The 24,531-nt window shown below is 56.5% G+C and overlaps 1 protein-coding gene across 2 annotated transcripts; it reads right to left on the bottom strand.

Annotated features, from left to right (window-relative positions):
* Positions 1–1,014: 1,014 nt before the first annotated feature.
* Positions 1,015–24,531, bottom strand: LOC140470076 (host cell factor 1-like). Of its 2 annotated transcripts, none has more exons than XM_072566517.1 (10): positions 24,337–24,531; positions 18,976–19,124; positions 17,782–17,942; positions 15,400–15,608; positions 14,796–14,880; positions 12,195–12,301; positions 11,837–12,016; positions 3,952–4,314; positions 2,170–2,342; positions 1,015–1,236 (listed from the first exon to the last, which is right to left on the bottom strand). In XM_072566517.1, the coding sequence occupies exons 1-10, from the start codon at positions 24,494–24,496 to the stop codon at positions 1,117–1,119; spliced, it is 1,707 nt and encodes a 568-aa protein (XP_072422618.1). In that variant the 5' UTR covers positions 24,497–24,531; the 3' UTR covers positions 1,015–1,116. The 2 variants fall into 2 exon arrangements, with proteins under 2 accessions (XP_072422618.1, XP_072422619.1); XM_072566518.1 differs by lacking the exon at positions 24,337–24,531 and adding an exon at positions 22,533–22,924.

Here is a 24,531-nt window from a genome sequence, read left to right as displayed (position 1 = left end):
CTGGGAATCCTGCAGCGAGTAACTCCCCTCCTGACTCTCCACCATCGGGTCAGAGGCTGGGAATCCTGCAGCGAGTAACTCCCCTCCTGACTCTCCCACCATCGGGTCAGAGGCTGGGAATCCTGCAGCGAGTAACTCCCCTCCTGACTCTCCCCCCATCGGGTCAGAGGCTGGGAATCCTGCAGCGAGTAACTCCCCTCCTGACTCTCCCCCCAAAGCCTGTCCCACCATCGACAAGGCACAAGTCAGGAGGGTGAGGGAATACTCCCCACTTGCCCTGGACGGGGGCAGCTCCAACAACACTCGAGAAGCTCAACACAGTCCAGGGACAGAGCAACCCCACACCCCAACACTCTTATCGACAAACTGACCCCCACCTTCAACACTCACTCCCTCCACCCCCCCACACTTGATCGACACACTGACCCCCACCCACACTCTATGGTCACACTGACCCCCACCTTCAACACCCCCCCCCCCCCCGACTTGATAGTCACACTGACCCCCCCACCTCCAACCCCCCCTCCCTCCAGCCCTGACCCAGAGGGACAGCAGTGTGTACCGTCTACAAGACACACTGCACAGACTCACTGAGGGTCCTCCGACAGCACCCTCCTCACCCCCCACCTCCACCCCCTGGAAGGATAGGGGGGGGCAGCAGATACAGGGGGGGGATACCACCCCCTGAGGGGCAGCAGATACGGGGGAGGGGGGGGGGGGGAGAACACCACCTCCCGAGGGAGCAGCAGACACAGGGGATGAGGGAAACACCACCCCCTGGGAATTCCCCTCCCGATCAGGAACGATATGGGCCGTTCCTTCAGTGTCGCCGGGGTCAGAATCCTCGAACCCCCTCCCTCACGGGGCACCATAGTGGGGGGGTCTCCCTGCACCACACGGGGGAAGCTTGCCGCGGGTCAAAGGGGCGGCTCACCACCACCTGCTCATGGGGGGGGGGGGGGGTCAATAAGGGATGCTCCTGCTGCAGTTAAGTGCTGATGTCGGCCCAGGCTGACGAACTCGCGGGACCACGCGGCGTTACTCACCATGATGGGGGAGATGCCACCTTGACCGTCGCTGGCAGCGTGGAACCGGGGGCGACGGCCACCGTCTTGATCATGGTAGAGCCGGCACGCCGAGGACGGTGGAGATCGTGGTCGGAGGGATCTTCTGCGTGGCTGCTGCGGCAGCCGCCAATGCTGCCATCCCACTCATCTGCGTAGCACCCCCGATGGTCTGTGGGCCAACCAGCGGCGACATCCGCTCGGGTCACTAACTCCCGTGACGGTTCCCGCCCCGCCCTCGTCAGGACCCCATCACAAGAACGCCAAACCTTAGAAAGGGAAACCGCGGCAGCAGAGGGGGGGGCCGCACTTTGCGAGTGGGCACTGACGGGGGGGAAGAGATGCACGACAGGGTTCACAACCCAGGCAGGAATTAAACCATGGCCGCAAGGTCAGAAAAAAGGGAAAGGCAACTGAGTTCCACTCGGGGGGGGGGGAGGTGGTAGGCCTGGAAAGGACACGCAGCCGAGATATTCAAGGGAACGAATTGGGACTGCGGTCGTTTTCCTCAGGAGAGATGGGGCTGATCGCGTCGACGAGTACATTTCACTGATCTGAAAGGATGGGGACAGAAAGACCTACCCCCCCCCCCCCCCCCGAGGTGTAGACAAAAGGGAGGGAGAGGCGCACAGAGGGAGGGAGGAGGATACGGTTTCAAAGGCGAGTGGCGATTGGGAGAGATGCCGTTTTATTTCTGCGGTCAAAGACACTGCTGGAGCAGCTCAACTGAGAGACACCCCACCCACCCAGGCCCAGCATGATGGAAAACAGAACCCTCCAGGAGTTTGGATACAAGATCAGGAAACTAGGATCAGAGCAGGGAGCTCCTCCCTGGAAGGCAGGGACATTGGTGTCCCCGATTGTGACCTGAAATTTCCAAACATTAACCTTTAGTTTTGTACTTCAATGATTACTGCAACAAAACTAGGTGCTACATGAACGCAGGTCCATCACCAACGCTTGCTAGGACCTGGCTGTGTTGCTATGACAATTGCCCACGCAGACACAGAGATGACTGGGGGCAGGTGGGGGCTCTGAACCACTGATGGGGCTGGCGATGTTCATCAAGGTGCCTACAACGTTGAGAATCCCACATACAACTCACCGTGCCTTGGCTGCCCTGGGCTGACACTACCATGTGGACTCCACTAGACAGCGTTGTCACGGGGACCGGTACCTTCCCCTGGTTCCCTGTTGGCCGCACAGCGATGAGGGAGCTCCCACTCGACAGGACGGTGGGTGCCTGAGGAGAGGCCACCCGCAGAACGGCTGTCGGACCTGGCAGGGACAGAGAAACTGAGGGTAGAGCTCAGGGCACCCGCTACCTCCGTCACCTCCTCCAGCCTCCTACACCCCCACCTCCTCCAGCCCCTACACCCCCTCCCTATCTCCGTCCCCTCCTCCAGCCCCTACACCCCCTCCCTATCTCCGTCCCCGCCTCCAGCCCCGACACCCCAACCCTATCCCCGTCCCCTCCTCCAGCCCCTACACTCCCTCCCTATCCCCGTCCCCTCCTCCAGCCCCTACACTCCCTCCCCATCCCCGTCCCCTCCTCCAGCCCCTACACCCCCACCCTATCCCCGTCCCCTCCTCCAGCCCCTACACTCCCTCCCTATCCCCGTCCCCTCCTCCAGCCCCTACACCCCCTCCCTATCTCTGTCCCCACCTCCAGCCCCTACACCCCCTCCCTATCTCTGTCCCCACCTCCAGCCCTTACACCCCCTCCCTATCCCCGTCCCCTCCTCCAGCCCCTACATCCCCTCCCTATCTCTGTCCCCTCCTCCAGCCCCTACACCCCCACCCTATCTCTGTCCCCTCCTCCAGCCCCTACACTCCCTCCCTATCCCCGTCCCCTCCTCCAGCCCCTACACTCCCTCCCTATCCCCGTCCCCTCCTCCAGCCCCTACACTCCCTCCCTATCCCCGTCCCCTACACTCCCTCCCTATCCCCGTCCCCTACACTCCCTCCCTATCTCCATCCCCTCCACCCCCTCCCTATCCCCGTCCCCTCCTCCAGCCCCTACACCCCCTCCCTATCCCCGTCCCCTCCTCCAGCCCCTACACCCCCTCCCTATCCCCGTCCCCTCCTCCAGCCCCTACACCCCCTCCCTATCCCCGTCCCCTCCTCCAGCCCCTACACCCCCTCCCTATCCCCGTCCCCTCCTCCAGCCCCTACACCCCCTCCCTATCCCCGTCCCCTCCTCCAGCCCCTACACCCCCTCCCTATCCCCGTCCCCTCCTCCAGCCCCTACACCCCCTCCCTATCTCCATCCCCTCCACCCCCTCCCTATCTCTGTCCCCTCCTCCAGCCCCTACACCCCCTCCCTATCTCCGTCCCCTCCTCCAGCCCCTACACCCCCTCCCTATCCCTGTCCCCTCCTCCACCCCCCTACACCCCCTCCCTATCCCCGTCCCCTCCTCCAGCCCCTACACCCCCTCCCTATCTCCAGCCCCTCCACCCCCTCCCTATCTCCATCCCCTCCACCCCCTCCCTATCTCCATCCCCTCCACCCCCTCCCTATCTCCATCCCCTCCACCCCCTCCCTATCTCCATCCCCTCCACCCCCTCCCTATCTCCATCCCCTCCACCCCCTCCCTATCTCTGTCCCCTCCTCCAGCCCCTACACCCCCTCCCTATCTCCGTCCCCTCCTCCAGCCCCTACACCCCCTCCCTATCCCCGTCCCCTCCTCCACCCCCCTACACCCCCTCCCTATCCCCGTCCCCTCCTCCACCCCCCTACACCCCCTCCCTATCCCCGTCCCCTCCTCCACCCCCCTACACCCCCTCCCTATCCCTGTCCCCTCCTCCAGCCCCTGCGACAGCCTCCCCCCACACAGCAGCCACCGGCAGTCCCCCCCCCCCTCCACCTCCCACACCCCAATCTCACCTTGCGCCCGGGCTCCGGTGGTGGTAGGGGCCGCGCCCCCCAGCAGCGTTTGCGGAGGGGCCAGCGAGGTGGCGGGAGACGCTGGCACCGGCGGTGAGCAGGGCACGGCAGCTCCCGGGGGCAGTGGCAGCAGCGAGCTGCCCACCTGCTGGGGGGAGGGGGCAGCTGAGGCGGGGGCAGGGCTCTTGGGCTGCCCGGCGGGCACTGAGGGCAGTGGCTGGGAGGCTGGTGTCACAGCCGGGATGTCGTACTTCTGCAGCTGCAGCAGGTAGGCGTCGGCGGTGGGCACAGACCCCCAGCTCACCTCCAGCGAGTTGGTGTTGGCACGGACCAGCTGCACCCTCGATGGCGCTGGAGGCCTCTCTGCAAATAAAGACCCAGAGACGGAGCATTGGTTAAAGTCATTCATCTACAATACCCTGGCTGGCATGGAGAGGTGCCACTCTGACCCCTCACCAGGCTCTCTCTCTCTCTCCACCTCCCCCCAGGCCCACCTGTTGTCTGGACTGGACTTCCTGTTGTCATGTTTATCTAAGTCATGGAGATGTACAGCTTCGATCCAACCCGCCCAGATATCCCAACCCAATCTAGTCCCATCTACCAGCACCCAGCCCATATCCCTCCAAACCCTTCCTATTCATATACCCATCCAAATGCCTCTTAAATGTTGCAATTGTCCCAGTCTCCACCACATCCTCTGGCAGCTCATTCCATACACGTACCACCCTCTGGGTGAAAATGTTGCCCCTTAGGTCTCTTTTATATCTTGCCCCTCTCGCCCTAAACCAATGCCCTCTAGTTCTGAACTCTCCCACTCCAGGGAAAAGACTTTGCCTATTTACCCTATCCATGTCCCTCATGATTGTATAAACCTCTATAAGGTCACCCCTCAGCCTCTGACGCTCCAGGGAAAACAGCCCCAGCCTATTCAGCCTCTCCCTGTAGCTCAAATCCTCCAACCTTGGCAACATCCTTGTAAATCTTTTCTGAACCCTTTCAAGTTTCACAACATCTTTCCGATAGGAAGGAGACCAGAATTGCAAGCAGTACTCTAACAGCAGCCTAACTAATGTCCTGTACAGCCGCAACATGACCTCCCAGCTTCTGTACTCCGGACCAATAAAGGAAAGCATACCAAACGCCGCCTTCACTATCCTATCTACCTGCAACTCCACTTTCAAGGAGCTATGAGCCTGCACTCCAAGGTCTCTTTGTTGTGTGCAGTACAGGCCAATCATACCGTACAAAGATCATACGGTGATTGAACAGAGTGAGGACCACGCTCGGCGCACTGAAGGATTTTTGTTTTCCTTTTCTTTATTCATTCACGGGAGGATGGCGATGCAGGTTAGTCCAGCATGTATTGGCGTGAGGACAGTTGAGAGGCAACTGTATTGCCGTGGGTCTGGTGTCACTTGTAGGCAGTTTGCGTCCCTAAAGTAAACCAGATGGGTTTTTCCAAAAACTGGCAATGGATTTACAGTAGTCTAATTCCAGATATTTCCGAATTCAGATTTCACCATCAGCCATTGTGGGATTCGAACCCGGGTCCCCCAGAAGGCTGAACTAACAATGCAGCCATCATACCACTAGGCCATTGACCCACATAAGGTGGTGTACAAAAGGAAGATCAATGTTAGATTTGAAATTTGAACAGACTAATAACAGCGGGGAAGAAGCAGCTCCTGAACCGGTCAGTGCGTGCTGAAGCTTCTGTATCTTCTGCTTGATGGAAGAGCGCGTTACTGGGGTGGGGGTGGGAAAGCTCTGATAATATTGGCAGCCTCTCCGTGGAAACGGGAGATGTAAATGTATTTCATGGATAGAAGGCTGGCTTCCGGGATGGTCTGGGCTGTGCATACCACCTTCTGGAGTTTCTTACAGTGCTGGGCAGAGCAGGTGCCATAGCAGGCTGTTATGTACCCAGGCAGGATGCTTTCTACGGTGCACCTGTAAAAGTTGGCGAGGGCCCTTACGGTCACGCCGAATTCCGTAAGCCTCCTGAGGAAGAGGTGTTGTTGTTGGGCCCCGCTTCACCATTGTGTTTATGTGGGACGACCAGGCTCCAAGGGCTTCTTGACCCATGCCTGTATGATTGAGTTTGCTTACTGGAACTCATCGAGATTACACCAACCGCTGTGGCGGGACTTAAACCCAGGTCCCCACGATATTATCCGAGTCCCTGGACTAATAGTCCAGCCATAAAACCACAACGTCATCGCCGCCTCAATTCACCTCAGGTGCCAGTTAAACACAAGTTTGCTGCGTTGAAAGTTCGACAGGGTAAAGTCAGAGATGCTTCCACTTATGGGAGGGGGACCAAGTCAAAGGCTGAACTAGTGGATGACAATCACCACTAAATTCCTTACAAGTGGAATCAGGGTGGTAAAGGCAGCATTTGGTACACTTGCCTTTATTGGTCAGTGCATTGAGTATAGATGTTGGGAGGTCACGTGGGACTGTACAGGACATTGGTTCAGCCACTTTTGATTCAATTCTGGTCTCCCTGCTATGGGGAAGGATGCCGTGAAACTTGAAAGGGCGCAGAAACAATTTACAAGGATGTTGGAGGGTTTGAGCCTCGGGGAGAGGCTTGGGCTACTTTCCCTGAAGCATCGGAGGCTGAAAGGTGACCTTATAGAGGCTTATAAAATCATGAGGGGCATGGATAAGGCTGAATAGGGAAAGTCTTTTTCCTTACTGTAGGGGAATCCAAAACAAGAGGGCAGAAGTTTAAGGCAAGAGGGGAAAGATTTAAAAGGGATCTGAGGAACAAAGGTTTCACACAGAGGCTGGTGCGTGTGTGGAATGAGCTGCCAGAGGATGTGGTGGAGGCTGGTACGATTACAGAATTTAAAAGGCATCTGGATGGGTATATAAATAGGAAGGGTTTAAGGAGGACATGGGCTAAATGCTGGAACTAGATTTATATAGATTGCCTGGTCAGCATGGATGATTTAGAGTGAACGGTCTGTTTCTGTGCTCTATAAATATAACCTTTCACTTTCTTGCTAATGGAGAATTGATCTACGCCTGCCTTAACAATATGGTAAGTGGAGCATCAAAGTGAGAAGCCCAAGTTAATCCTGGTGACCAGAGAACAGAGCACACGCAGTGCCTGTCGTGTCCTCCATCAGGCAGCTCTGCTTGTAACTTTTCTCCCTCTTCAGCGTGTCCTCAATTGGACCTTAGCCAATCGTTGACGGGACGTGGACACTGCCGACCAGACTGGCATTTGCTGTTCCATGAAGTGAGCGCCCTCCTCGGGCCGCTTCAGAGGGAAGAGTTAAGAGCCAGCCATGGGTCCCCCTGCGGGGTCTGGACTCTCACGTAGGCCAGTCCAGGTTAAGGACAGCAGAATCCCATCCTCTGAACGGCGCGAATGAAGCAGGGGCATCTTTGACAACACCACACTGCCGCCAGAGCCAGGTCTGATTCAGAAGCCGGTTGAAACTGTGTCAGCCCGTGTGCCACGTGGTAGTGTCTACCCCCCCCCCCCCCATCCAGGCTGGTGTACGGTGGGTTCTGCCTGATGGAGTGGGGTGATCCGCTGAGCTGTCGGACGGCCAAAGGAACACCACGCTGGTCACCCAGCACCAGAGGGACAGTGAATCCAGGTGACCGGCAGCAACATTTGAGTGGGAGCAGCGGCCGAGGAAAAACGAACCCGGGAGACTACAGCTAAGTGTACAGTCATGGCAGCACAGGCGGTGGAATGTTCCTCCTGCAGGATGTTTGAGGTAGGGGTGACCACCGATACTCCTGCCGACTTCGTGTGCAGGAAATGCAGTCAGATCCTGATCCTCACCGAACGAGTTAGGGAACTGGAACTGGAACTGGATGAGCTGAGGATTATTCGAGAGGCTGAGAGGGTGATCGATAGAAGCTACAGGGACATAGTTACGCCAGAGAACAGAGGTAGCTGGGTAACAGTTAGAGGTGGGAAGGGGAAGAAACAGGCAGTGCAGGGTTCCCCTGTAGTCGTTCCCCTAAAAAATAAGTATGCAGCTTTGGAAACTGTTGGGGGGGACAGCCTTGCAGGTGTAAGCTGCAGTGAAGGGGTCTGTGGCTCTGAGATTCAGAAGGGAAAGGGGGAGAAGAAGAGAGCGCTAGTTATAGGGGACTCTCTAGTTAGAGGGACGGACAGGCGGTTCTGTGGACATGGGCGAGACTCTCGGATGGTTTGTTGCCTCCCGGGTGCTAGGGTCCGAGACGTCTCGGACCGTGTCTTCAGAATCCTTAAGGGGGAGGGTGTGCAGCCAGAAGTCGTGGTACACATTGGCACCAACGACATAGGTAGGAAGAGGGGCGGGGAGGTCATTCAAGAGCTCAAGGAGTTAGGCTGGAAGCTAAAAGCTAGGACAGACAGAGTCGTCATCTCTGGGTTGTTGCCGGTGCCACGTGACAGAGAGGCAAAGAATAGGGAGAGAGTGCAGTTGAACACGTGGCTGCAAGGATGGTGTAGGAGGGAGGGCTTCAGATATTTGGACAATTGGACTGCATTCTGGGGAAGGTGGGACCTGTATAAACAGGACGGGTTGCACCTGAACCAGAAGGGCACCAATATCCTGGGGGGTAGGTTTGCTAGCACTCTTCGGGGGGGTTTAAACTAATTTGGCAGGGGGATGGGATCCGGACTTGTAGTCCAGCAAGTAAGCTAGCTGTGTGTCAGGATGTCCAAGACTGTAGGGAGGCTGTGGACAAGGTAGCACTGACAGGGACTACTTACAGACACAGAGATGGGCTCAAGTGCGTATACTTCAATGCAAGGAGTATCAGAAATAAGGTGGGTGAACTTAAGGCATGGATCGGTACCTGGGACTACGATGTTGTAGCCATCACGGAAACATGGATAGATGAGGGACAGGAATGGCTGTTGGAGGTTCCTGGTTACAGATGTTTCAGTAAGATTAGGGAGGGTGGTAAAAAAGGAGGGGGGGTGGCATTGCTAATTAGAAATGGTATAACGGCTGCAGAAAGGAAGTTTGAGGGAGATCTGCCTCTGGAGGTAGTATGGGCTGAAGTCAGAAATAGGAAAGGTGCAGTCACCTTGTTGGGTGTTTATTATAGGCCCCCCAATAGCAGCAAAGATGTGGAGAAACAGATTGGGAAACAGATTTTGGAAAGGTGCAGAGGCCACAGGGTCGTAGTCATGGGCGACTTCAACTTCCCAAATATTGATTGGAAGCTCTTTAGATCAAGTAGATTGGATGGGGCGGTGTTTGTGCAGTGTGTCCAGGAAGCTTTTCTAACGCAGTATGTAGATTGTCCAACCAGAGGGGAGGCCATATTGGATTTGGTACTCGGTAACGAACCGGGACAAGTGGTGGGCTTGTTAGTGGGTGAACATTTTGGTGATGGCGACCACAATTCTGTCACTTTCACCTTGGTTATGGAGAGGGATAGGTGCGCACAACAAGGTAGATTTTACAATTGGGGGAAGGGAAATTACGATGCTGTAAGACAGGATTTGAGGAGCATACGTTGGGAGCATAGGCTGTCAGGGAAGGATGTGGTGGAAATGTGGAACTTTTTCAAGGAGCAGATACGACGTGTCCTTGATATGTATGTACCGATCAGGCAGGAAAGAAATGGTCGTGTGAGGGAGCCTTGGTTGACGAGGGAGGTTGAATGTCTAGTAAAGAGGAAGAAGGAGGCTTACATAAGGTTGAGGAAACAAGGTTCAGACAGAGCAGTGGAGGGATACAGGATAGCCAGAAGGGACCTGAAGAAAGGGATTAGGAGAGCTAAGAGAGGGCATGAAAAATCCCTGGCGGATAGGATCAAGGATAACCCCAAGGCATTCTATGCGTATGTGAGAAACCTGAGAATGACGAGAACGAGGGTAGGTCCGATCAAGGACAGTGGTGGGAGACTGTGTATTGAGTCGGAAGAGATAGGAGAGGTCTTGAACAAGTACTTCTCTTCAGTATTTACGAACGAGAGGGACTGTATTGTTGAAGAGGAGAGTGTGAAACGGACTGATAAGCTAGAAGAGATATCTGTTAGGAAGGAAGATGTGTTGGACATTTTGAACAACTTGAGGATAGACAAGTCCCCCGGGCCTGACGGGATATATCCTAGGATTATGTGGGAAGCAAGAGAGGAAATTGCAGTACCGTTGGCAATGATCTTCTCGTCTTCACTGGCAACGGGGGTGGTACCAGGGGACTGGAGAGTAGCGAATGTTGTGCCCCTGTTCAAAAAAGGGAATAGGGATAACCCCGGGAATTACAGGCCAGTTAGTCTTACTTCTGTGGTAGGCAAAGTAATGGAAAGGGTACTGAGGGATAGGATTTACGAGTATCTGGAACGGCACTGCTTGATTAGGGACAGCCAGCACGGATTTGTGAAGGGTAGGTCTTGCCTTACAAGTCTTATTGAATTCTTCGAAGAGGTGACCAAGCATGTGGATGAGGGTAGAGCAGTGGATGTAGTGTACATGGATTTTAGTAAGGCATTTGATAAGGTTCCCCATGGTAGGCTTATGCGGAAAGTCAGGAGGCATGGGATAGAGGGAAATTTGGCCAATTGGATAGAAAACTGGCTAACCGGTCGAAGTCAGAGAGTGGTGGTAGATGGTAAATATTCAGCATGGAGTCCAGTTACAAGTGGAGTTCCGCAGGGATCAGTTCTGGGTCCTCTGCTGTTTGTAATTTTTATTAATGACTTAGATGAGGGAGTCGAAGGGTGGGTCAGTAAATTTGCAGATGATACAAAGATAGGTGGAGTTGTGGACAGTGAGGATGGCTGTTGTCGGCTGCAGAGGGACTTAGATATGATGCAGAGCTGGGCTGAGGAGTGGCAGATGGAGTTCAACCCTGCCAAGTGTGAAGTTGTCCATTTTGGAAGAACAAATAAGAATGCGGAATACAGGGTTAATGGTAGGGTTCTTGGTCAGGTGGAGGAACAGAGGGATCTTGGGGTCTATGTACATAGATCTTTGAAGGTTGCCACTCAGGTGGATAGAGTTTGTAAGAAGGCCTATGGAGTATTATCGTTCATTAGCAGAGGGATTGAATTCAAGAGTCGTGAGGTGATGTTGCAGCTGTACAGGACTTTGGTTAGGCCACATTTGGAGTACTGTGTGCAGTTCTGGTCGCCTCACTTTAGGAAAGATGTGGAAGCTTTGGAGAGGGTGCAGAGAAGATTTACCAGGATGTTGCCTGGAATGGAGAGTAGGTCATACGAGGATAGGTTGAGAGTTCTCGGCCTTTTCTCGTTGGAACGGCGAAGGATGAGGGGTGACTTGATAGAGGTTTATAAGATGATCAGAGGAATAGATAGAGTAGACAGTCAGAAACTTTTTCCCCGGGTACAACAGAGTGTTACAAGGGGACATAAATTTAAGGTGAAGGGTGGAAGGTATAGGGGAGATGTCAGGGGTGGGTTCTTCACCCAGAGAGTGGTGGGGGCATGGAATGCGCTGCCCGTGGGAGTGGTAGAGTCAGATTCATTGGCGACCTTTAAGCGGCATTTGGATAGGTACATGGATGGGTGCTTAATCTAGGATAGAAGTTCGGCACAACATCGTGGGCCGAAGGGCCTGTTCTGTGCTGTATTGTTCTATGTTCTATGTTCTAACATCGAGTGCAACACTGGGAGAAACATTTCCATCCACCAAGTGGCTGGAGAACACAGCCTCGCAGAGTGGAAGGGGTGGGCACCAGGGTCGATTAGTTAGAGACTTGTTAGAGGGGCAGACCGAGGATTGTTCAGACAGAGTTGAGGTGTTAAGAGGGAGCAGGGGTTGCAGTCTGCTCCTGCCTACCTGTCTCCAGGTACCACAGTAGGTTGGGGACTTGTTAGAGGGGCAGATGGAGGATTGTTCAGAGAGAGTTGAGGTGTTAAGAGGGAGCAGGGGTTGCAGTCTGCTCCTGCCTACCTGTCTCCAGGTACCACAGGTCCTTGCAGCACACCTGATTGTTCCAGGCTTTGCGGTATCCGTCCCTCCCACTCCAGATGTACAGCCGCGAGTTGATGGCGACCGAGCAGTGGCCCGCACGAGCTCGGGGAAGGTTGTCCTCCTGCGTCTCCATCGCAACCGGCTCCCAGGTCATCGTGTCTGCCACGGGGGCAAAGCACAACACAACGTCTCAACGGGGAGCAGGGTAAGGTCAGCCAAGAGCCGAATCCGGGTGTCGGTACAGCTACGGGAAAGGGGGAAGGTCAGTGCTGGCTGACGGTGGGATTAGGGAAGGGGACACGGTGGAGAGGAGAGAGAAAGCAGCCCCTGTACGTACCCAGATTGAGACAAGCCAATGTGTTGGTGCATTTCCACTCCTTCTCATGTGTAGCTACCTTCACATCTTCCATAACCAACGGGACCCAGCCTCCGAATACATACATTCTGGGGCAGAGAGGAAAGAAACACGAGAGTTCCAAACTGGGAGAAACAGGCCATTCAGGCTGTCTACTCTGAACTAGCGCGCACACACACACACCGCGCGTACGCACGCACACACACACCGCGTGTACGCACGCACACACACACCGCGCGTACGCACGCACGCACACATGCACACCGCGGGTACGTACGCACGCACACCGCGCGTACGCACGCACACACACCGCGTGTACGCACGCACGCACACACCGCGCGTACGCACGCACGCCGCGCGTACGCACGCACGCACACACACTGCGCGTACGCACGCACGCACACACCGCGCGTACGCACGCACGCACACACACACCGCGCGTACGCACGCACGCACGCACACACACACCGCGCGTACGCACGCACGCACACCGCGCGTACGCACGCACGCACACACACCGCGCGTACGCACGCACGCACACACCGCGCGTACGCACGCACACCGCGCGTACGCACGCACGCACACACACCGCGCGTACGCACGCACGCACACACACCGCGCGTACGCACGCACGCACACACACCGCGCGTACGCACGCACACACACCGCGCGTACGCACGCACACACACCGCGCGTACGCACGCACGCACACACACCGCGCGTACGCACGCACACACACACACCGCGCGTACGCACGCACACACACACACCGCGCGTACGCACGCACACACACAGCGCGTACGCACGCACGCACACACACACCGCGCGTACGCACGCACGCACACAAACCGCGCGTACGCACGCACACAAACCGCGCGTACGCACGCACACAAACCGCGCGTACGCACGCACACCGCGCGTACGCACGCACGCACACCGCGCGTACGCACGCGCGCACACACTGCGAGTACGCACACACACCGCGCGCACACACCGCGCGTACGCGCACACACACCGCGCGTACGCGCACACACACCGCGCGTACGCGCACACACACCGCGTGTACGCACGCGCGCACACACCGCGAGTACGCACGCGCGCACACACTGCGAGTACGCACGCGCGCACACACTGCGAGTACGCACGCGCGCACACACACACACCGCGCGTACGCACACGCACACACACACCGCGCGTACGCACGCGCACACACACACCGCGCGTACGCACGCGCGCACACACTGCGCGTACGCACGCGCGCACACACCGCGTTTACGCACGCACGCACACACACCGCGTGTACGCACGCACGCACACACCGCGTGTACGCACGCACGCACACACCGCGCGTACGCACGCACGCACACACACCGCGCGTACGCACGCACGCACACACACCGCGCGTACGCACGCACGCACACACACCGCGCGTACGCACGCACGCACACACACCGCGCGTACGCACGCACGCACACACACCGCGCGTACGCACGCACGCACACCGCGCGTACGCACGCACGCACACCGCGCGTACGCACGCACGCACACCGCGCGTACGCACGCACGCACACACACCGCGCGTACGCACGCACGCACACACACCGCGCGTACGCACGCACGCACACACACCGCGCGTACGCACGCACGCACACACACCGCGCGTACGCACGCACACACACACACCGCGCGTACGCACGCACACACACACCGCGCGTACGCACGCACACACACACACCGCGCGTACGCACGCACACACACACACCGCGCGTACGCACGCACACACACACACCGCGCGTACGCACGCACACACACACACCGCGCGTACGCACGCACACACAGCGCGTACGCACGCACACACACACACCGCGCGTACGCACGCACACACACACACACCGCGCGTACGCACGCACACACACACACACACCGCGTGTACGCACGCACACACACACACACACCGCGTGTACGCACGCACACACACAGCCCCTGGCCTGGTTAGGGAGGGCCACTCTCCCTGTCGTTCAATGGGGGCATTTGTCACGAGGTGATATTCCACTCCAGCTGGCCGCTCTCCCTCAGGGGAGGGAGGACGCAGGGGCAGGGGCAGCCCTCATTGCTTCATACAGCTGGATGGGGAGACACTATCATGTCTTCCTGCTGCTCTGAGTGTATCTTTTGAAGGGACTGCTCCCCAGTCCAGTGGCGGAGAGTGGGTGGCGTGGAGCAGCAGGGTGTTGGCCAAGGAAGGAGATATGGCTGCTCTAATCTGCAAAGCCACATGACGACTAATGGGACTCTGCCGACCATTATTCAGCCTCTACTTTATGTGCAGCATTTTGGGTCCCAAGTGTTTGCGCCCGAACCCCAATGCCATTTCACCAAGTGCGTGCCAAGTGAAACTCAAACCAACAATATACCCCAAGCCCAGGGTCAAACCCAACGGCTTTATAATAAACAGAGGTGGAGAGATGTCAGCATCTAGAGTCAGGTCAGGGCTGATCTACAAGGAGGGAGTAAAGTGGTAAAAATAAACAGGCACACTCGCAAAGTTGTTCATTCTCAAGAATAGCAGGCTGTTACACTCACTTATTGCCGATTACGGTAGCCGAGTGCAGACTCCGTGGGAGTGGGGAAACACCATTCACGTTCGGTTTGTTCCACGTTAGTGTATCTGGAAGATGGCAGGCAAAATCAAAAGGGATCCGTCTCTTTAGACTCAGACTCTGCCTCTGACAAACACTCCCAGAACAGGTTAAGGAACCGGGTGAGATACAGAGTAAAGCTTCCGCTACCCTTTTAAATTTCAAAAAACATTCCCTCTACTCGGTTAAAACTGAAAGTAAAGCTCCCTCTACACTGTCCCCCATCAAACACTCCCAGGGACAGGGACAGACAAGGGGTTAGATAGAGAATAAAGCTCCCTCTACACTGCCCCCCCCATCAAACACTCCCAGGACAGGGACAGCACGGGGTTAGCTACAGAGTAAAGCTCCCTCTACACTGTCCCCCATCAAACACTCCCGGGGACAGGACAGGGGTTAGCTAGAGTAAAGCTCCCACTATTCTGTCCCCGGCCAGGGAAAAGACGTATCGATCAGAGTTCGGAGGGACGATGCAAGGACAGAAGCTCTTTTCATGTTCGCCCTGCCCACGTGAAACCATACACTTAGTGAAAGCACCTTCCCCTTACCGATGTCCAACGTCCAGAGGTCTCCGAGCCTGCAACCACTCATGCCTCCGTAGATGACCAACTTGGATTTCTTCAGAGTTTTCTCGGTGTAGATGATGGCGGTGTGAGACTCCCGCGGGGGGGGCAGCACTCCGTAGGTGATGGGGTTGTCCCAGCTCAGGACTCCCGAGCCGGGCCTCAGCTCCAATATGTAAACATCATTCAGGTAACTGGAGTGGGATGGAGAGAGGGGACAGAAGGTAGGAGCCGGGCAAGGGAACAGGGGGAATGAATCGGAAGGGAGCGGGAAGGGTACGAGTCGGCAACAGCGGCAGAGACATAGAAAGTGGAGGGAGGGGGAGAAAAGAAAGAGAGACATGCAGGTGCTTTAGCTACACGGATACAAATCCAGGAAGCAGTGAGAGAAACTAAACTGATGCTGAAAGGGAACAGACACATGGCACGGTTACAGCCCTGTTCCCTGCAGAACACCCCTCCGACCATGGTCTCCTGGCCAGTCTGCATACCTCGCAGTGCCTGGAAAGCTCTGCACCTTCGCATCGCAAACCCCAGAGCCTTCCACCTGCTGGGTTCAGTGCTCCAACCCAACACCCTGACTCTCGGTAGGTTCCCATTCAGCTGAAATGACCAGCCTTCACTCGCTGGTTTTAACAGAGCCAGGGAGTAACAAAATTGAACACTACAGTGAGGTACGGGAGGAGGAGGTGAGACCGACAAATGACTCAAAGACTGATCAATGAATATCAACTGTCAAACTTGCAGCACGTTCAAATTCATTCAATTCCTCGGTCCCTGTCCCCTCCTCCAGCCCAGACACCCCCTCCCGGTCCCTGTCCCCTCCTCCAGCCCCTAAGCCCCCTCCCGGTCCCTGTCCCCTCCTCCAGCCCCTAAGCCCCCTCCCGGTCCCTGTCCCCTCCTCCAGCCCCTAAGCCCCCTCCCGGTCCCTGTCCCCTCCTCCAGCCCCTAAGCCCCCCCCCGGTCCCTGTCCCCTCCTCCAGCCCCTAAGCCCCCTCCCGGTCCCTGTCCCCTCCTCCAGCCCGTAAGCCCCCTCCCTGTCCCTGTCCCCTCCTCCAGCCCCTAAGCCCCCTCCCTATCTCTGTCCCCTCCTCCAGCCCCTAAGCCCCCTCCCTATCTCTGTCCCCTCCTCCAGCCCCTACACTCCCTCCCTATCTCTGTCCCCTCCTCCAGCCCCTACACCCCCTCCCTATCTCTGTCCCCATCTCCAGCCCCTACACCCCCTCCCGATCTCTGTCCCCATCTCCAGCCCCTACACTCTCTTCCTATCCCCGTCCCCTCCTCCAGCCCCTACACCCCCTCCCTGTCCCCGTCCCCTCCTCCAGCCCCTACACCCCCTTTCTATCTCTGTCCCCTCCTCCAGCCCCTCCCTATCCCTGTCCCCTCCTCCAGCCCCTACACCCCCTCCCTATCTCTGTCACCTCCTCCAGCCCCTACACCCCCTCTCTATCTCTGTCCCCTCCTCCAGCCCCTACACCCCCTTTCTATCTCTGTCCCCTCCTCCAGCCCCTACACCCCCTTTCTATCTCTGTCCCCTCCTCCAGCCCCTACACCCCCTCCCTATCTCCGTCCCCTCCTCCATCCCCTACACCCCTCCCTATCCCTGTCCCCTCCTCCATCCCCTACACCCCCTCCCTATCCCTGTCCCCTCCTCCAGCCCCTCCCTATCCCTGTCCCCTCCTCCAGCCCCTACACCCCCTCCCTATCCCTGTCCCCTCCTCCAGCCCCTACACCCCCTCCCTATCCCTGTCCCCTCCTCCAGCCCCTACACCCCCTCCCTATCCCTGTCCCCTCCTCCAGCCCTGACACCGCCTCCCTATCCCTGTCCCCTCCTCCAGCCCCTACACCCCCTCCCTATCCCTGTCCCCTCCTCCAGCCCCTACACCCCCTCCCTATCCCTGTCCCCTCCTCCAGCCCCTCCACCCCCTCCCTATCCCTGTCCCCTCCTCCAGCCCCTACACCCCCTCCCTATCCCTGTCCCCTCCTCCAGCCCTGACACCGCCTCCCTATCCCCATCTGTCCACATGCTGTGCTCCTTCAATTCCAAACGTCTGTGTATCCCACGATTCCAATCGTTCCGCCATTGGTGCTGGTCCTTCATCTCTCCCGAGGTTCAGAACCCTGGAATTCCCAACCCAAGCATCTCTGCACCCCCCCCCCCCCCCCAACCCCAGCCCCCTTCCCCACGCGTCTCTTTCTCCCTGCTTCCCTCCACCTCCACCTTTGACTGAGATTTCTACCCCTGGTCCGATGTGGCTCAGGGTCTGATTTATTAATGATTTACACTCCTGCGATGCACCACTCCGAGTGAAGGCCGCGCGAAAAGCCCACGCACACTCAGCCTCCTCCTCACACATCCTTCCTTACCGTGGAATGTTGTTCTTGGGGTCCTCGCTGTCATTGGCCAGGCCTCCAAACAGGTAGCATTTGTTCCCCACCAGGGAAAAGCTGTGACCTAGGCGTGGGCACGGCAACGACCCATTCTTGGGCGGTTTGGGCTTCAGTTTCTTCCACTCCCAACGGCTGGCCTGTGCAACGAGAAAGGGAGGGCGGTGACTCTGAGAGCAAGGCCTGGCTCGTCTCTCCCCACCCCCCCCCTTCCCTGTTTTACCTCCACCTCCTGCCCGCGCCTCTTTAACTGGCAACCCTACCTGCAACGCAAAGACTTCTTGCGCGTGATCAATTCCCAAACTCATTCAGTTATTTCTAAAAAGAACCCAAAAATTAGGATGAGGGAAGACTTTACCTCTCTCCCGATGACACAACCTGGATTTTCTGTCACAACTTATAAAGCAGCCTTGGCGTTCAAAGCCGAATTAAACACACCAGTAGCTCCTGCCGATGACAAAGGTTGAGGAAGGGGAGGAACGGCTCAGCAGTTGGCACAGCGCCAGGGACACGGATTTGATTCCAGTCTCGGGCAACTGTCTGTGTGCAGTTTGCACATTCTCCCAGCGTCTGTGTGGGTTTCCTCCGGTTCCCCCTCACACTCCAAAGGGGTGCAGGTCATGCTAGGTTGCCTGTTGTGACCAGGGATATGCAGGCGAGGTGGGTTATGCAAGGTTAGGGGTGAGGGTGGGATGTCCTTCGGAGGGTTAGGGCGGGCTCAATGGCCTGCTTCCACACTTCAGGGATGCTATGAAGAGGACACACACACACATGGCTCCTCCCTCCAGGGGAAGATGGAATCCGAGGGAGATGGATAGAGCAGGCGTCACCGGAATTGAAACGCTAATTTTCTTTCCGTGACTTCGACCAAGTGTCCGATCTCCAGCATTTAGAGGTTTAAAATAAAAAGGAGAGTGAGATTTGGAGGGGTAAGAGAGCAAGGGGAACAAGTGGGTGGGGAAAGCGGAGAGGGAGAGATTCAAAAGAGGGTGCGGGGAGGAGAGAAAGGGGGGAGAAAGACAAACGCAAGTAGAGACAGACCGAGAGACAGTGATAGCCTGGAGATGTGCAGACCAGTCCAACGTATTGAGCAGGCAGGCTTGCCATTCTACCAGGGGAACAATACCATAAGACATAGGAGTGGAAGGAAGGCCATTCGGCCCATCGAAATACCTGCAGTTCAAAGAGATCATTGCTGTATTTCCCATACTCCACCATGCCTCCAAATACCAGCAGGCGGGTCCCATCACACACAAAACCGTAGGCAGCACATCCGGGCGGAATGTCACCCCTCACAGCTGGGATGAACCATTGGTTCGTGGCTGTGGAGACAGACAGACAGACAGAGAGAGAGAGACACGGAGCATCACGTTAGATCAGCGTTCACCAGCCCACAGACACCAAACTACCAAAAGGGAGGTCCCCACCGTGGCTTTCTCTCAATCTCCAGTCCTGGTCACCCAGACTGTGCAAGTCCCGACGGGGTGATCACCCTCTCATGTAAGCACAGGGAGCCTCCACACTGCTATTTCAAAAGTAAAGCCTATCAGAAGGTAGCCTCCCCTGGTGCTGGAGGTCCGATAATTTATCGCAGCAAAGCTACAACCCCCACCCCCCCCCCCCCCCCCACCACCAGAGCAAGAAGAAACAAGACAAGCAGCTCATTTATGAGATGGCTATCTGTGGGAGGGGGCTGTACACCGCCACACACCATTAATACAAGAGCTGACACCATCTGACACCAAGATTCCAGTTTCTACACAAAGACAACTCAGCTCGATCCACTAGAAAGATCACTCAACCGAGAGGCTTGCATGATGGCCATTGGTGGACGTTAGAGACTGCCCATGTGATCACTAGAGAACTACCCATGTGATCACTAAACAAACATCTTCAACAGCACGGGCTTAAGATACAGGGTCACACTGCTATACCATCCCCCATCAAACCCTCCCAGGACAGGGACAGCACGGGTTTAGATACAGGGTCACACTGCTATACCATCCCCCATCAAACACTCCCAGGGACAGGGACAGCACGGGCTTAAATAGAGTAAAGCTCTCTCTACACTGTCCCCCATCAAACCCTCCCAGGACAGGGACAGCACAGGGTTAGATAGAGTAATGCTCCCTCTACACTGTCCCCAAAGATTCCCAGGTTGGGCAAATTCAAATGGAAGGTTAGTGTCACAAAACTAGCCCCTTGTTTTTTCTAAAACCTGTTCCTTGGCTCAAGGAGACTCTGTCCTTGATTTTTTTTCAGAGGGGTAATACACCAGGCTGGGCTCCCATCAGTCTGGTTTGGTACAGGGATGGAAAGGAGTTTGAGAGGCCTTTTGTTTCAGTGTAAACAGATGAGACTTCAGGTCATGGTTTAGAAGTGACCTGTATAATGAAAGGGGAGCGGTCAGCTCTCTAACTGAGCAGTTTGAGTTCAGTCTTAAACTGGATGGACGTTCAACATGGAGCCGTGTGGAATCTCTCTCTCTCTCTCTGTCCTTCAACCTGGAAGCATGTGTTCCAGTTACACTGAGTTTTTATCGGGAGTTTGCTTATTGGGGCTGTTGTGTATATTTGCAACAGCATAATTAAGTCTAGTTTGGATAGACTGAGTTCTGAAGGAGTTCTTTTCTCTCTTCTTAGTATTTCATTGTGTAATTTTGTGAATAAATTTTTTGTCTGATTTAAAACCTGGTAGTCAACCTAGTTAACACAGCACGGTGGCTCAGTGGTTAGCACTGCTGCCTCACAGCACCAGGGTCCGAGGTTCGATTCCAGCCTTGGGAGCCCCCCCCCACGCCCCGTCCCCACCACCGTGTCTGCGTGGGTTTCCTCCGGGTGCTCCGGTTTCCTCCCACAGTCCAAAGATGTACAGGTCAGGGTGAATTGGCCATACTAAATCGCCCATAGTTGTCAGGTGCATTAGTCAGAGGGTGGGTGGGTTACTCTTTGGAGGGTCAGTGTGGACTTGTTGGGCCGAAGGGCCTGTTTCCACACTGTAGGGAATCTAATCTAACTAATCTAAACTTACTCCAGGTAATTTTCACTGTACACTTTCTGAAACAGATTGCAAAGTTATGGTCTGGGCTGCCTGCTTAAGAATGTTTGGAGTGGTCTGGCCAAGTCCATAACATTAGAAACAATTCAGGAATGCTTGTGGGAGTTCCTGCTTCCTGTGGACAAGTGTCAGGTAAACAGACAGTGGGCCTGGATTCATTCACTCTGACTGCTCAACAAAGTCACAGCATTGAGGAGTTCTGTACCCACTCAACGACGGGCTTGGAGATAGAGTGTTAGAATCCAAGCCTCATTGTTTCAGTAGGCACATTCTCCTCCCTCACATTTCTACCCAGCAGACTGGGGGCATTGTTCAGTGGCCATTACACTGCACACCAAGCAGGGGCTGGCAATCCTGCAGAACCTCTCTAACCCACCAAAGCCCTGTCCCACCATCGACAGGGCACAAGTCAGGAGGGTGAGGGAATACTCCCCACTTGCCCTGGATGAGGGCAGCTCCAACAACACTCGAGAAGCTCCACACCATCCAGGACAAATTAGCTCCTGCTTGATTGACACACTAATTCCCACCTTCAACACACACTCCCTCCACCCCCGATGTACAGCCGCAGCGGTGTGTACCGCCTACAAGATGCACTGCTGCAACTCACCAAGGCTCCTCTGATAGCACCTTCCAAACCCGCCACCTCCCTGCAAGCTCCTGTCCAAACACCCATCATCCTAACTTCACTCTTCACCCACTCGAGACCTGGGCATCGCTGGTTGGGCTGGCATTTCATCGCCCAGCCCTAGTTGCCCTCTGAGAAGGCAGCAGTGTGATCCTTGAAGGGTAGTGCATAGGCTTGGAACGATATCGCTGGGTCAAACTCCTGAAACCCCTTCCCTGACAGCATTGCCAAGTGTTGCTACATCGCACAGGTGGGCACGGTGGCTCAGTGGTTAGCACTGCTGCCTCACAGCGCCAGGAACCCGGGTTCAATTCTAACTTCCGGTGACTGTTTGTGTGGAGTTTGTACGTTCTCCCCATGTCTGTGTGGGTTTCCTGTGGGTGCTCCAGTTTCCTCCCACAGAAATAAGTTAGGTGGATTGGCCAGTGTTAAATTACCCGTAGTGTTGAACTAGGCTAGGTGGATTAGCCATGGGAAATGTAGGGTTACACAGATAGGGTAGGAGGATAGGCCTGGGTGGAATGCTCTTCAGAGGGTCAGCGTGGACGTGTTGGGCTGAACGGCCTGTTTTCACACTGTGAGGATCCTACAAAATCGGCTCACCACTACCTTCTCGAGGGGGTGATTAGGGACAGGTGATGGACACCCACATCCTGCAACAGCCGAACTGTATGACTTAGGTATGCAGGGCAGCCTGACCCCTGTCAAAGGTGAGTCGACCAGGATTCAGGTTGAAAGAAATAGATAAAGAGAGTGGAATCCAAATAATCCTTCATGGAGATTGTCAGAGGGGAGGGACTAGAGGACCTGGAGGTGAGGGAGCCCTGCTATGCCAGAGGGGATGGTGCAGAGGAAGCCCAGAATGGGGGTGGGCAATCCCTCCCCCAGTGGCTGCAGGATGTTCTGAATCGCAGCCGTGACCGACGTGCCGTCTCTTCACCGATTCGCCACACATCAGCCGGGAAGGAAACCGCACCACCTAACCCCAGCCACGTCCCCGAAGCTCGAGGTGCAGCCCAATACTGCTGCTGAGAAACGTACACACCTCCGACACTCGCAACAAGAAGACTCGGACGCCAAGGTGACAATGATGAGCATCTCCGAGTTTTGTGTCTCGATGCAGCCTAACACCTCAGAGCACAAACTCCACACGCCACCAGGTCAGGAGATGGGTGACACACAGCGTGGGCAAAGAAACCAGCCACAAGCTGAGAACGGGGAGAGTGTGCAGGAGACGGAGGTGAGTGCTTACATGAGGGAAGGCGAGCACACGCAGAGGCCAGTCGCTCACGTACAGAGACCAGGGTTCCCTTTCTAGTTGAGGTGAACACACACGGGGCTGGGAAGTCACTGGCAAAGCCACAGATAAAGTTTGAGACATGAGGAGAAAAGGTTTCCACCAAATCACAGAGTTGCCGCGTGGGAGGCCATTCAGCCAGCTGGTGCAGTGCCTCAGAAACACTCCCTTGCCTCGTCACGTGAGCGTTGGGGGGTGGGGGGAGGGGGGGGGGGGGGGTGGAGGCAAAGGGATGTGCTAAAAGTGGAAGAGTAAGCTGAAGATTTGCAAAGACTGGGAAAGCAGAGGCAGGAAGGATCGAGAAAGCCGGGGAGTGGGAGCAAGTGGGAAGTGGGCCGAGCGGGGAAAGAGGGGGGGCGAGCGGGAAAGGGGGGGGGCGAGCGGGAAAGGGGGGGCAAGTGGGAAAGAGGGGGGGGCAAGTGGGAAAGAGGGGGGGGGCAAGTGGGAAAGAGGGGGGGGGCAAGTGGGAAAGAGGGGGGGGCAAGTGGGAAAGGGGGGGGGGCAAGTGGGAAAGAGGGGGGGCAAGTGGGAAAGAGGGGGGGCAAGTGGGAAAGAGGGGGGGCAAGTGGAAAGAGGGGGGGGCAAGTGGGAAAGAGGGGGGCAAGTGGGAAAGAGGGGGGGCAAGTGGGAAAGAGGGGGGGGCAAGTGGGAAAGAGGGGGGGGGCAAGTGGGAAAGAGGGGGGGGCAAGTGGGAAAGAGGGGGGGGGGCAAGTGGGAAAGAGGGGGGGGGCAAGTGGGAAAGAGGGGGGGGGGGCAAGTGGGAAAGAGGGGGGGGGGCAAGTGGGAAAGAGGGGGGGGGCAAGTGGGAAAGAGGGGGGGGCAAGTGGGAAAGAGGGGGGGGGGCAAGTGGAAAGAGGGGGGGGGCAAGTGGGAAAGAGGGTGGGGCAAGTGGGAAAGAGGGGGGGGCAAGTGGGAAAGAGGGGGGGGGCAAGTGGGAAAGAGAGAAGAGGTGAGAGAAACCGGGGGGAAGGTGAACAGTGGGAAAATTACGGCAGATCGATAAAGAGGATAAAACCGCGGGGAGGAAGGAAAAGCAAACCGCTACAGTCATCAAATACTGGGGGCTGCAATCGCTCTGGGGGGGGGGGGGAGATAAATAAATAAAACGCTGAGACAGGGGCGAGCTTACGAGGGCGATGGTACGGAGGGAGAGACAGGAAAGAGTGTTTTTTTGGCGCAAACAAAACAAACCAGAAATGACAGCCGTTTGAGGGGGGGGGGGGGGGAAGAAATAGCAGCTTTGGCGCCAGAGCGGCTTCCCTGGCGGCCGCCATCTTGTCCGGCGTGACGTCACGGGGGGCCACCTCCTCCTTCCCCAGTCAATAAATAAATAAAAGGATTTAAAAACAATTGACGGGGAGAGCGGTGACCGAGATGGACGTTTCGCACTATCTCCTGTGTGGATTGTGAGGGGGGGGGGAGGGGGCTGATTCGGGGGGAGAAGGAGGAGGAGGAGGAGGGGGATGTTGTGTTTGTTTGTGTCTGCCAGTTGTTGTTGTATTCCCCTCCCCCCCCCCTCTCTGTGTGTGGGGGTCTCCGCTCTTTCTCTTACCCGTGTTGTAAACATGGAGCTCGTCGACGATCCCTTCGTTGCCGCCGCCGAACACCACCATCAGCTCCTTGATGGCCACCGCCCGGTGGCCGTGCCGGGGCCTGGGCACCGGCCCGCTGGAGCCCGAGACGCGCTTCCACTTCAGCATGGAAGCCGCCATCTTCGTTGCGGGCGCACGCAGGGCCCCGGATGCTA

This window comes from Chiloscyllium punctatum, chromosome 50, assembly GCF_047496795.1.
Source record: "Chiloscyllium punctatum isolate Juve2018m chromosome 50, sChiPun1.3, whole genome shotgun sequence".
NCBI classification, from domain to species: Eukaryota; Metazoa; Chordata; class Chondrichthyes; order Orectolobiformes; family Hemiscylliidae; genus Chiloscyllium; species Chiloscyllium punctatum.
Note: the sequence above shows the minus strand (reverse complement) of the source record. Positions and strands in the feature narration are given on the sequence as shown.

Coding starts and splice junctions, on each gene's coding strand:
- LOC140470076 (XM_072566517.1), bottom strand. CDS start 24,496: ATGGCGGCTTCCATGCTGAAGTGGAAGCGCGTCTCGGGCTCCAGCGGG. Junction 12,017..12,194: donor ATTGGCTTGTCTCAATCTGG/GTACGTACAGGG, acceptor CCCCCGTGGCAG/ACACGATGACCTGGGAGCCG. Junction 1,237..2,169: donor CCCAGGGCAGCCAAGGCACG/GTGAGTTGTATG, acceptor GTTGGCCCACAG/ACCATCGGGGGTGCTACGCA.